We start from the raw sequence: 12,283 nt of genomic DNA, 5'->3' as shown, positions 1-12,283 counted from the left end.
ACTATGCAGATGACACGCAAATACTCCTTCAACTGGAATGCCCCAAAGACATTGGAAAATCACCAATTTTCAGCTGTCTCAGAGCCGTGGATCAGTGGATGACTTGGAGCCATCTCAAATTGAATGCTTCAAAAACTGAAATACTCACGTGTGGCGATTGGAAAAATTACAACCCGCTTGCCGCATGGCCTGATGAACTGGGATCACTGCCTAAAGTATCGAAGGAAGTAAGAAACCTCGGAATGACCATGGACTCCAAGCTGTCGATGAATGTCCAAGTAAATAAACTAGCAAGATCAAGCTTTGCTACTATAAAAACGCTGCGACGAATTTTCCCTCATTTGGGATTTCCACACAAGGTCCAAGCTACCATCTCCCTTGTTCTATCCAAACTCGATTACGCCAATAGCCTCTAGCACGGATCACCTTTAACGACCATGAAAAGACTACAACGGATTCAGAACTCGGCTGCCAGACTACTCTTGCATATCAAACCACGAGACCACATCTCCCCTGCCTTGAAAGCCCTGCATTGGTTACCGGTTGCCAGAAGATCCACGTTCAAGCTGCTTTGTATTACCCACAAAGCAATACATGGAATAGGACCACTCTTCATCAGGAATAAAATCACCAAACACATTCAACAAAGGAACCTACGCTCTAAAGGAGCATCTTGCCTCAAAATCCCACCATACAAGAAAAAAACAATGGGTGGCACATCCTTCTCTGTTCAAGCAGCCAAACTATGGAACTCTTTACCCCCCAACATAAGTTCCACCGACAACCACCTTATCTTCAGAAAACTACTCAAGATATGGCTATTCCCCACATAAGCAACATACGGAAATAGAAATTTACAGCATATCCCTCTGTATATAAGCATTTGTTTTCACTATAGATATGTACCTATCTTTGTGTATTACTTTATAAAACATGTAAAACAATTATGTTGTTAAAAGAAGAAAAATAATAATAATAATAATAATCATCATCAATAAATAAAAATCATGTTTGGTCTACATGTACATACTTCCATTGTACATCTATGTACCTTCCATGTACTTGGATCTGTGTGTCTGTTACTTTTCTCCCGAAAAAGCATATCCAATGCACTACCCTATCTCTCATCCTGCGCCTCTATCAATATATTTAATCTAAATATACTTACTTTTTTATGTATCTATATACTTTTAATGTACTTATGGATCTATATACTTATCTATTTCTTCTAATTTAGCATTTCCAATGCACTAGCCTATTTCTCAGCCTATATTTCACTCAATATATCTTCTAGCCCAACCTTCTGACTCCTCTCAAACTTCTTTCTACTACTCCTTCTAATGCACTACCCTATCTCTCATCCTATAGATCTATTAATATATCCTCTACATCCACTCTCTCATTTATCCCAAACCCCATACCACTACTAGGATCGCCAAAATAACCTTTTCTTGACTCTCTCCTGCTCTACCCCTCCTTGCATCATCTGACACCTCTTTTTACAAACTCTCCCCTCTGACTCCTTCCCTCTAAAACTCATTTTACTCATCCAAAAGCCTCTTCCTACTGCTAAGACTCACTCTTTTAACCCTCCACTATCCTTTTTCAATACAAATTAACAGACTAACATGTTTCACTTCTCAAATTCCATATTCCATATTCAACTATACTAATATGCTGCCCAAATAACTGAATAACATATCTACTACTCAAATTACTTCATATTTATACTATACTAATTTTCAACACTAATCCTTTATGGGTTCCGGAGTGGCGTGCTACTCGCCAGAAAAGCGCTTCAACGCCCATCAGGGGTAACAAGTGCTATATGAATGCAAATCTTTCTTCCCCTTTTATCCATCCGCTATCCTTCTCACTCCAAGTAACAGACTAATATCCACCACTGAAATTACCTCATATTTTCACCATATTAATTCAGCACTAATCCTCTATAGGCTCCCTGAATAGCATGCGTCAACAAGCGAGCGATAAATAAATACAAACCTTTGTCCTACTCTATCCTTCTGCTATCATTCCAAATCCAAATAACCGATTAACCTATCCACCACTTAAAATGTACTTGCATGTTTCACTATACTAATTCAGCACTAATCCTCTGTGGGTCCCGGAGTAGCGTGCTACCCGCCGAAAAAGCGCTTCGCGCCTCGTCAGGGGTAGTAAGCGCTATATAAATGCAATTACAATACAATACAATACAATTGTTAAAGTAAGGCGGACCACTTGGAATGCTTTGTCTCTGCAGAATGTACACTATTCAAAAGGTTACACATAATATCAATCTAAAGGATGGACATGACAATTAACACTTTCGCTACTCAAAATACCAGAGTACATAAATGTACATTCAAGCATATTTGCACTTTGTTCATATGCTTTTCTTGTTTGCAAAAGTCTTTATCTCTCATTAAGTTTGACGATTGTAAACAGCTTTCCATAACATTTCAAAATGTTGTTTTGAGCGACATGGTTGATGTTTGGGAAGGGCCACCTGCCCATGGTCCTGAAGCTCCAAACATTTAGAGACAACATCTATAGTATCAACATGTTTTATTTAACCTCATCACTGTCTTTATTGATAAAGTTAATTCCCCTTTCGCATCACATTGCAAAAACTTACAGCTGGAAGTAGAACTATATATGCAGTTTTACTTTGCAATTCATGCACATGATCGATCAGTCATCTTGTTAACAGGGAGCAAACACAGTTTAGCTTTATTGAAAAGCTTAAACATCAACACATTATTTTCTACGGTTTACATTTCTGTTACAACATTCTTTCACTGTCAGAAGCTTGGCTCATCTCTCCTTCTACAATATCACCTGTTTCAGAAGCCTCTACTTTTAGTCCTTGTTTCTGTGCCAATACATAATTCACTACTTGCATAATGCTTTGGTCAGAGAGAGTGGATACTGATGTGCATTCCTCTGTGTCAGTGACGGCTTCAATCGCTTCAAGAGTCCCCCCTCCTGAAACCAATACACTCTCAATTTCTTCAGCGACCATTTCGGATTCATGTTGTTGCACATCCGCAGATAACATGCTGATAGCATGCTCTACTTGGGTTCCTTGGTTATGGAATTGAAGTGTGTCTTTCTCAAGCACAATTTTACAAGGTACATAATCATTGTGGCACTTTGTCATATGTTTCCGTAATGTTCTAGCATCAATGTAAGCATCATTGCACACCGGACAGACATATGGGCGTTCGCCAGTATGTGTCCTCACGTGGCGTTTCAGTGACCGTGCATCTGCCCATGCCACTCCACAGGTCAGGCATTCAAAGGGTTTAACTCCTGTGGAAAAAAAATAGTATAAATTACCGAAGTGACAACTGTATGTTTTTTTAACCAGATTTATTGAGTTTTTATAGGTAACACATTAGAAGTGTACTGCAACGGCCAGGGCGGCTGACTCCGGACCACGGGGGCTCACCGTTCGGTCCCCGGTACCAGTGGCAGATTAGCCCAGCACCTTGTGACTCTGAGCAATAGCTCGCTTAATCTTCCCGACGGCCCCCAGCGCCGGGACACCTCGTCCGAGGTAGCTGCGCGTTTTTTCAAATGCTGGTATTATTATTATTATTATTAAAAAAATAGGCACATAGACAACGCAGCACATATGTACAACCAATCACTGAGTTAATGGCATCAGTTACATTATTATACTACGTGCGAGAGTGGACACCTTTGTGCATACAGCACACGATCAAGCAAGCAATTACCATTTAATGCAATCAACCAGGTCTCCACTCGGCCACAGATAACAGGCTGCAAGGTGTTAAGAATCTGTGATAAGCAGAGATAGGCAGTCAGCAACTGTCGCTGTGCTGGACTGATTAGAACCATAACAAGAGTACATCATCAGGTTCCAAGGAAAACATTCTAGTAAGGGTGAGGTAAAGAGGCAGGTTAACAGGGAGAAGGATACCACAGTATCATACAAAAGTCACCGATTTGCGCAACGTTGCCAGCAGATGACAGGGGTCTGTAACATAATATTCACAATATTCACAATCACAAAATGGCCACCTGGGATTAACAGTTTATGAGATTAATAGTTTACCAGCTTTAAACTGCACTTGTATGTGCCAATACATGTATGTGCCAGTAAAAGAACGAAAGAAAGACTCCGACTCGACCAGAAGGGGGATCCGGCCTCGAGAAGTTGCCTGGGGGTGTTTGCTGCAGAGGCCCGGCACGATAACGCGAGGCCCGGCACGATAACGCGAGGCCCGGCACGATAACGCGAGGCTCCCGCGGGGCTCCTGAGGTGAGAAACTGCGGCCCACAAAGTGTGGGAGAGGTCCTCCGGCATAACGCTGCCCACAGCTCTGCCCCCAGGGGCGGATGAGAGATCTCTGCACAGATATCTCTGCGGTGAGGACCCGGACCTGGTTTGCCTGATCCTAAAATGGCGGAGGTGAGGCGGACTCGGGCTTTGAAGCCGGCCTCGTAGCTGAACATCGGAATGGGCCGGTTGCTTCTGTTCGGTGCTGGGGGTCCCTCACAGTGCCCCAAGGTCGAGCCCTGGCGCACGGTCACGCCCAGGAGCTCAGGAGTTTGCTCTTCTCGCAGTAGACCATCCAGGCACCTGCAGGCTCCCATGGTCAAGATGGCCAACATGTGAGGAGCTCCGGCCGGGAGCTCCCCGGCTAGGAATTTCCTTTCGGGCTCTAATCCCCTGAGTTCTACCCCCTCCTTGAACCTTCGAACTCACCTGAGATTATATGGACGGAGGCCATTCAACTCACCAATTCCCTCGATTTTAGTTAGTGATCTTACGATGGACCGTGAATTTTGCTAACTGCGGAGCCCAATCATGGCCGCAACCTGGTGGAGCTGTTTTTTTCAGCTATAGAGGAGATGAGTCTGTTCACCCCCTCGGAGAAAAACCAAAGGAAATGATGGACGGAGCGTTGACAATACAATCACTCACCCTCAGTCAACTGATCTGGGTTTAATCCATCACCGTTCTTTAGCCCACTCTGCCACCCCAGTTCAGACATGGCCATATGCAAATCAGTCTGACCCTGTGCCTCATGGGAACAGTCCAGCTCGAACTGCCAAGCCATGCCTTCCCTGGAAACAAGCTACCGAGGACCGGTTTCTGGCATTTCAGCCGTCTTCAGCCAGGCTTGCTTGAATCCAGTGGCAAAGTGAGCAAGGGACTCATGTCTGAGCATACCCTGCCAACTTATGGCGAACAAAGAAAAACCAAAGGAAATGATGGACGGAGCGTTGACAATACAATCACTCACCCCCAGTCAACTGATCTGGGTTTAATCCATCACCGTTCTTTAGTCCACTCTGCCACCCCAGTTCAGACAAGGCCATATGCAAATCAGTCTGACCCTGTGCCTCATGGGAACAGTCCAGCCCGAACTGCCAAGCCATGCCTTCCCTGGACCGGAAACAAGCTACAGAGGACCGGTTTCTGGCATTTCAGCCGTCTTCACCCCGGATTGCTTGAATCCAGTGGCAAAGTGAGCAAGGGACTCACGCCTGAGCATACCCTGCCAACTTATGGCGAACAAAGAAAAACCAAAGGAAATTCCATCATTTCCTTTGGTTTTTCTCCGAGGGGGTGAACAGACTCATCTCCTCTATAGCTGAAAAAAACAGCTCCACCAGGTAGCGGCCATGATTGGGCTCCGCGGTGAGTGGGCTTAAGAACGGTGATGGATCAAACCCAGATCTTTTGACTGGGTGTGAGTGTTTGATTGGTTCTGATGCTCCGTCCATCACCACCCTCTTTTGTACCGCTTTGGTCGCCATAAGTGTGGCAGGGTATGCTCAGACATGAGTCCCTTGCTCACTTTGCCACTGGATTCAAGCAAGCCGGGCTGAAGACGGCTGGAATGCCAGAAACCAGTCCTCGGAAGCTTGTTTCCGGTCCAGGGAAGGCATGGCTTGGCAGTTCGGGCTGGACTGTTCCTCAGGGTCAGACTGATTGCATATAGCCATGTCTGAACTGGGGTGGCAGAGTGGGCTAAAGAACGGTGATGGATCAAACCCAGATCTTTTGACTGGGTGTGAGTGTTTGATTGGTTCTGATGCTCCGTCCATCACCACCCCCTTTTGTCTAGATATAAGGTTAGACATAGGAATACTATATCTAAGCAGCAAGGGGTGATTACACAACCTTGCCCCAGCCAGTTGTGTCAGTTTGGATGGCCAGCCAGGGGTGGCAAAAGATATGCTGCAGCCCCTGGTATGCCTTGGATGCACCTATGCCCTGGGTATCTATAGTACACTATACAGGGGCTCATAAGGTGACCCAATATCCAATTAGTTATGTACCTAAGGTACATGGAGTCCATTTCATAGAGAGAGCAGATAGCCTGGGGCCCTGATTAGCAGGATCTCAGGCCAACTAAGTCGAAAACCAGCTAAACACAAGGCAAAAAATCTGAGGTAACCATAGTCAGGTATCCACCTTCCTACAGTCATCAAATGCCTTTTGACAGCTAACTGTCCACTGAACCTTTTTTGGCATCTTCTTTGAAGTCAAGTCATTAAGGGCTAGATGTAGGTAATTCCGATTTACCTACTCTTAAAAACCGATTTTACCGATTCGGTATTAAAGAGTAGGTAAATAGGAAGGAGGCAGATGTAGGTAATTTTAAATTCAGAATTACCGAATCTGTAACATTCGGTATTTACCGATTCTGTAAATACAGAATCAGTATTTCCCATTGATTCCTATGGGCTTTGAAGACCATAGGAATCAATGGGAAATACCGATTCTGTATTTACAGAATCGGTAAATACTGAATCCTGCAAGGGTGCAGGGGGTGTCACTTTGACACCCTCTAGCACCCCAAGTACAGGCTTGTGTGACATGTGGCACACATACATGCCCTAAGGGCATGTCTGTGTGTCACATTGCACAGGTGTGCATGCACAGATGTGCATGCACACCTGAATTCGGTATTTTACCACACAATAGGATTGTGTGGTAAAATACCGACTCTTAAGGGCCTGTGGCACTGTAAACTGTGCCACCTACATTTGGAATTACAGAATCGGTAAATTTACCGATTCGGTAATTTACCGAATCGGTAATTTTACCGAATCGGTAAATATACCGATTCTGTAATTTTCAGCCCCCTACATCTGAAAACCCTAGTACCGGTCGGAAACGGCCGAAATCGTCCGTTTACGACCGGTATTAGGGCTCCTACATCTGGCCCTAAGTGGTGTCACAATGGACCGATAGTTCTTAACAAACTTTCTGTAGTAACCAGACAGGCCCAAGAATGCTCTGGCCTGTGTCTGGGTGGTTGGAGGAGCCCAGTCCTTGATGGTCTGGATCTTACTCTCCAATGGTTGAACCTGACCCCCACCTACAAGGTGGCCCAGGTACACAACTTTACTCTGCCCTATCTGGCACTTTGTGGCCTTGATATTTAGGCCTGCCTTCTGCAGGGCCTCTAAAACCTTCTTCAGGTGTATCAGGTGATCCTCCCAGGTTGAGCTGAAGACAGCAATATCATCAAGATAAGCTGCACAAAAGTCATCCAACCCAGTGAGGACTTGGTTCACCAACCTTTGGAAAGTGGCAGGTGCATTCTTCAAGCCAAAGGGCATTACCACAAATTGATAATGACCTCCTGGGGTTGAGAAAGCGGTTTTAGCCTTGGCATCCTCAGCTAACCTGATTTGCCAATAGCCAGCTGTCAAATCAAATGTGCTCAGAAACTTGGCAGAAGCCAACCTATCAATGAGCTCATCTGCTCTTGGAATTGGGTGAGCATCTGTCATAGTGACAGCATTGAGACCTCTATAGTCCACACAGAACCTCATCGCTCTCTTACCATCTTGGGTGTGAGGTTTTGGCACAAGGACTACTGGGCTGGCCCAGGGGCTCTCTGATGGCTCAATTACTCCCAACTCCAGCATTTTCTGTACCTCAGTCTTTATACAGTCCCTGACAAGACGGAAGTCCTCATCCTGGGATCTTCGCCCTCCGCCTGGGACGACTCCTGGTGGCCCCCAGCCCTGGGCACCGCACCCAAGCCAACCGACCACGCACGCAACCTGGGCTTCATCCTGGACCCCACCCTCTCGATGACCAGACAAGTCAACGCCGTCTCCTCATCGTGCTTCAACACCCTGCGTATGCTTCGCAAGATCTTTCGCTGGATCCCAACCGAGACCAGGAAGACTGTCACCCAGGCACTCGTCACCAGCCGACTGGACTACGGAAACGCCCTCTACGCCAGAACCATAGCCAAGCTACAGAAAAGACTCCAGCGCATCCAGAACGCCTCCGCCCGACTCATCCTGGATGTGCCCCGACGCAGCCACATCTCCAGCCACCTGAGGAACCTGCACTGGCTCCCTGTCGACAAGAGGATCATGTTCCGGCTCCTCACCCACGCACACAAGTCTCTCCACGACCTGGGCCCCAAGTACCTCAACGACCGCCTGACCTTCTACACGCCCACCCGCCAGCTACGGTCCACCAGCCTCGCCCTCGCAGCCATACCACGCATCCGAAGAGCCACCGCCGGAAGAAGATCCTTCTCTTACCTGGCTGCCAAGACTTGGAACTCCCTCCCCATCCACCTTCGGCTGACCCAGGACCATCTCGCCTTCAGGAAACAACTCAAGACCTGGCTGTTCGAGCAGTAGCATACCCCTCCCCCCAAGCGCCTTGAGACCCTCCCGGGTGAGTAGTGCGCTATACAAATGGCATGATTGATTGATTGATTGATTGACATGGTCAGGTTGCCTGTAGATCTTACTCTTCACAGGCAGACTGTCACCAGTGTCCACCTCATGGGTGCACCAGTTAGTCTGAATAGGTGTCAATGAAAACATAAGTCTGAAGGGCTGTATAACTTGTCCGCAGTCCTGTTGCTGCTGGTCAGTGAGGCAGCCAGCTAAGGCCACACCATCAACTGAACCATCATCAGGGTTCTGAGTTAACAGGTCTGGGAGAGGGTCACTCTCTTCCTCCTGTCCCTCATCTGTAGCCATGAGCAAGCCCATGTCTGCCCTGTCAACATATGCTTTGAGTCTGTTGACTTGGAGCACGCTGTGGGGGCTCCTAGGAGTACCAAGGTCCACCAAGTAGGTGACCTCTCCCTTTTTCTCAACAATTGTGTGGGGTCCAGACCATTTGTCTTAGAGTGCTGCTGGGGCCACTGGCTCCAACACCCACACATTCTGTCCTGGCTGGTACTCAGTCAGCACAGCCTTTTGGTCATGCCAAGCTTTTTGAAGTTCTTGGCTATCCTCAAGGTTTTTAGAAGCCTTCTTCATATACTCAGCCATCCTGGAGCGGAGATCAAGTACATAGTCCAATATGTCTTGTTTAGGCTTTTTGAGAGATAACTCCCATCCTTCCTTCACTAGACATAGGGGTCCCCTTACAGGATTCCCAAACAAAAGTTCAAAAGGGCTGTAGCCAACCCCCTTTTGTAGGACCTCTCTGTAAGCAAACAGAAGGCAGGGTAGAAGGATGTCCCATCTTCGACTAAGCTTTTCAGGTAAACCCTTGATCATACCCTTGAGGGTCTTGTTGAATCTTTCAACAAGTCCATTGCACTGTGGATGGTAGGGTGTAGTGAATTTGTAATTAACACCACACTCCTTCCACATAGCAGTCAAGTACCCAGACATGAAGTTTGCACCTCTGTCTGAGACAACCTCCTTTGGAAAGCCCACTCTTGAGAAAACTCCCAGGAGGGCTCTTGCCACAACAGGTGCTGTTGTGGTCCTTAGGGGAATAGCTTCTGGATACCTGGTGGCATGATACACAACCACCAGTATAAATCTGTGCCCAGCGGCTGTTTCGGGATCCATTGGTCCAACAATGTCAATCCCTACACTTTCAAAGGGTACCCCCACCACAGGTAGTGGTATAAGGGGGGCCCTTGTTGTGCCACCTGATATGCCACTGGCTTGGCAGGTCACACAGGAGCGACAAAACTCCTTGGCTTCTTCTGACATATGTGGCCAGTGAAAGTGAGGAACAAGCCTGTCCCAAATCTTGTTCTGGCCTAGATGCCCTGCTAAGGGAATATAATGGGCTAAGGTAAGAAGGAAACCCCTAAAGGCCTGAGGTATGACCAACCTCCTGGAAGCACCAGGCTTGGGGTCTCTACCCTCAGAATAAAGGAGTCCTTCATCCCAGTAAACTTTATGGGTACCTGTAGCATTCCCAGCAGCCTCAGAAGCAGCTTGCTGTCTGAGGGGTTCAAGAGAGAGGCAGTCTAATTGTGCCTGCCTCAAGTCTGCCCTTGAAGGTCCCCCTGTCCCAAGAAACTCAACCTGGTCAAGTTCAAGCTCTTCTAGGACAGTTCCTTCAGGGGTCTCACAATCAGCTTCCTGAGAAGGCTGATCATCACCTGAGGGAAGGGGGGAAGGCACTGCCTTAACCCTACTGCTCTTTCTCTTGGGTGGTACTTGGTCCATAGTTACAGGATCCAAGACCTGTTCAGTTTGGCACTTTTTGGCCTGTGACCTGGTCACAGCAAGGACATGAGCTGATATGCCTAACATCTCTGCATGAGTCCTATACTCCACTTCTGACCATACTGAGGATTCAAGATCATTGCCCAACAGACATTCAACTGGGAGGTCTGCCCTTACCACAACTCTTTTGAGGCCAGTTACCCCTCCCCAGGAGAAGTTAACAACTGCCACGCTATGTGTAGTAGTGACGTTGCTTGCATTGGTCACCAGGTAATTATCACCCAGTACAATCTGTCTAGGATCCACAAAGTTAGGTGTCACCATAGTGACACTGGCACATGTGTCCCTGTAGGCCTGAGCCACGTTGTCATTGATTAAATGTGTTTGCCAGTACTTGCCCAGGGTACTGGGACTCACAGTAGTGGACATAGCCATGTCCACATCACAGACAAGAACAGCCTGAGTTGGTATCCTGACTAGGCCAGAATCCATCTCAGTACCCATGGTTAACCCCACTATAGCCTTGGGTTGGGAACTACCACTGTTAACTGTACTAGGGGGTGCAGATGCCTTAGGGGCTACAGTGGAAGGGGTTGTACCTTTCTTAGTGCACTCACTAAAGCAGTGAGAGGCAGATTTACAATAATTACACCAAGGTTTCTTTGGACCTTCTTTCTTCTTCTTCTTGGAATGTTGGGACCCCCCCTCATTTGAATTTTGGGGGCCTGATGAAGACTTCTGGTCTATTTGTTTCTGATCCCCACCTTTTTGTTCTGCCTTTTTCTGATCGCCACCTTGGTTCTGGGGTTTCTGCTTAACCCTGGTTCTGACCCATTTGTCTGCCTTCTTTCCCAATTCTTGGGGAGAGGTCAGATCTGAGTCAATCAGGTGTTGGTGCAACAACTGGTTCTGACAATTGGTAAGAATTTGCTCTCTCAAGATCAAATTATACAATCCTGTATAGTCCTTAACTTTACTTCCCAGCAACCAGCCTTCCAGCGCCTTAGTGGCACAATCAACAAAATCAGTCCAGTCCTGAGTCTGTGTCTTCTGGATATCTCTGAACATCAACCTGTACTGTTCAGTGGTTAGGCCAAACCCATCAATTAGAGGACTCTTCAGGACAGTGTAATTGTTAGCATCATCATCACTAACTGTGAGGAGCGTGTCTCTTCCTTTTTCTGCAAAGGAGAGCCACAAGATTGCTGCCCATTGACTTTGGGGTATCTGCTGTACCTTACAGGCCCTCTCCAAAGCAGCTATCCATTTGTGGATATCATCCACATCTCTATAGGGGGGCACAATCTTACTCAGGTGTCTATTGTCATGGGACCTGTCTTTATCCTTAGGGATATTGCTGCCACCAGTGGAATCTAATCCACTCAACTTTTGCTCCCTTGCTAAAGCAAGTTTTGCTTGGGCTAGGGCAAGTTCTTCCCTCTCTATTCTGATTTGGACTTCCCTCGTCTTAGCCTGGTGTTCTCTCCTTAGAGGGGAAGTCCTCCCCCTCTGAGAACCTCTTGAGGCATTGGAGTGGAGAGATTCACCTGAGTGAGATCTGTCCCTCCTATACCTCTGATTAAGTCTACTGTTGGGTCTGGGAAGGGCTAGCCCTTCTCCAGTCCCATGTAGGCTTAGGTTAGCCTGGCTAAGTCTTCTGACTGGGACCTGGCTGTCTACCCCTTCTTCAGAAACTCCTTCTTCCTCCTCCTCCTCCTCCTCTTCCTCTTCTTCTTCTTCTTCTGGGACAGGGGGGTCATCTTCTGAAGATGGTATACCTTCTGCATTCCCTGCAGGACCTGTGCCTGAGGCCTTAAGAGCTTCAGACTCTTCTAAG

At 47.0% G+C, this 12,283-nt stretch overlaps 1 protein-coding gene across 1 annotated transcript in view; it reads right to left on the bottom strand.

The window, feature by feature from the left end:
* Positions 1 to 2,551: 2,551 nt before the first annotated feature.
* Positions 2,552 to 12,283, bottom strand: part of ZBTB11 (zinc finger and BTB domain containing 11) — a 1,715,870-nt gene continuing 1,706,138 nt past the window's right edge. The window contains exon 11 of the mRNA XM_078657806.1: positions 2,552 to 3,315. Within this exon, the coding sequence (XP_078513932.1) occupies positions 2,786 to 3,315 (530 nt within the window). The 3' untranslated portion in view covers positions 2,552 to 2,785. The remainder of the gene's footprint in view (positions 3,316 to 12,283) is intronic.

Source organism: Lissotriton helveticus, chromosome 8, assembly GCF_964261635.1.
Source record: "Lissotriton helveticus chromosome 8, aLisHel1.1, whole genome shotgun sequence".
Lineage (NCBI taxonomy): Eukaryota > Metazoa > Chordata > Amphibia > Caudata > Salamandridae > Lissotriton > Lissotriton helveticus.
This window is presented reverse-complemented; position numbering and strand designations above follow the sequence as displayed.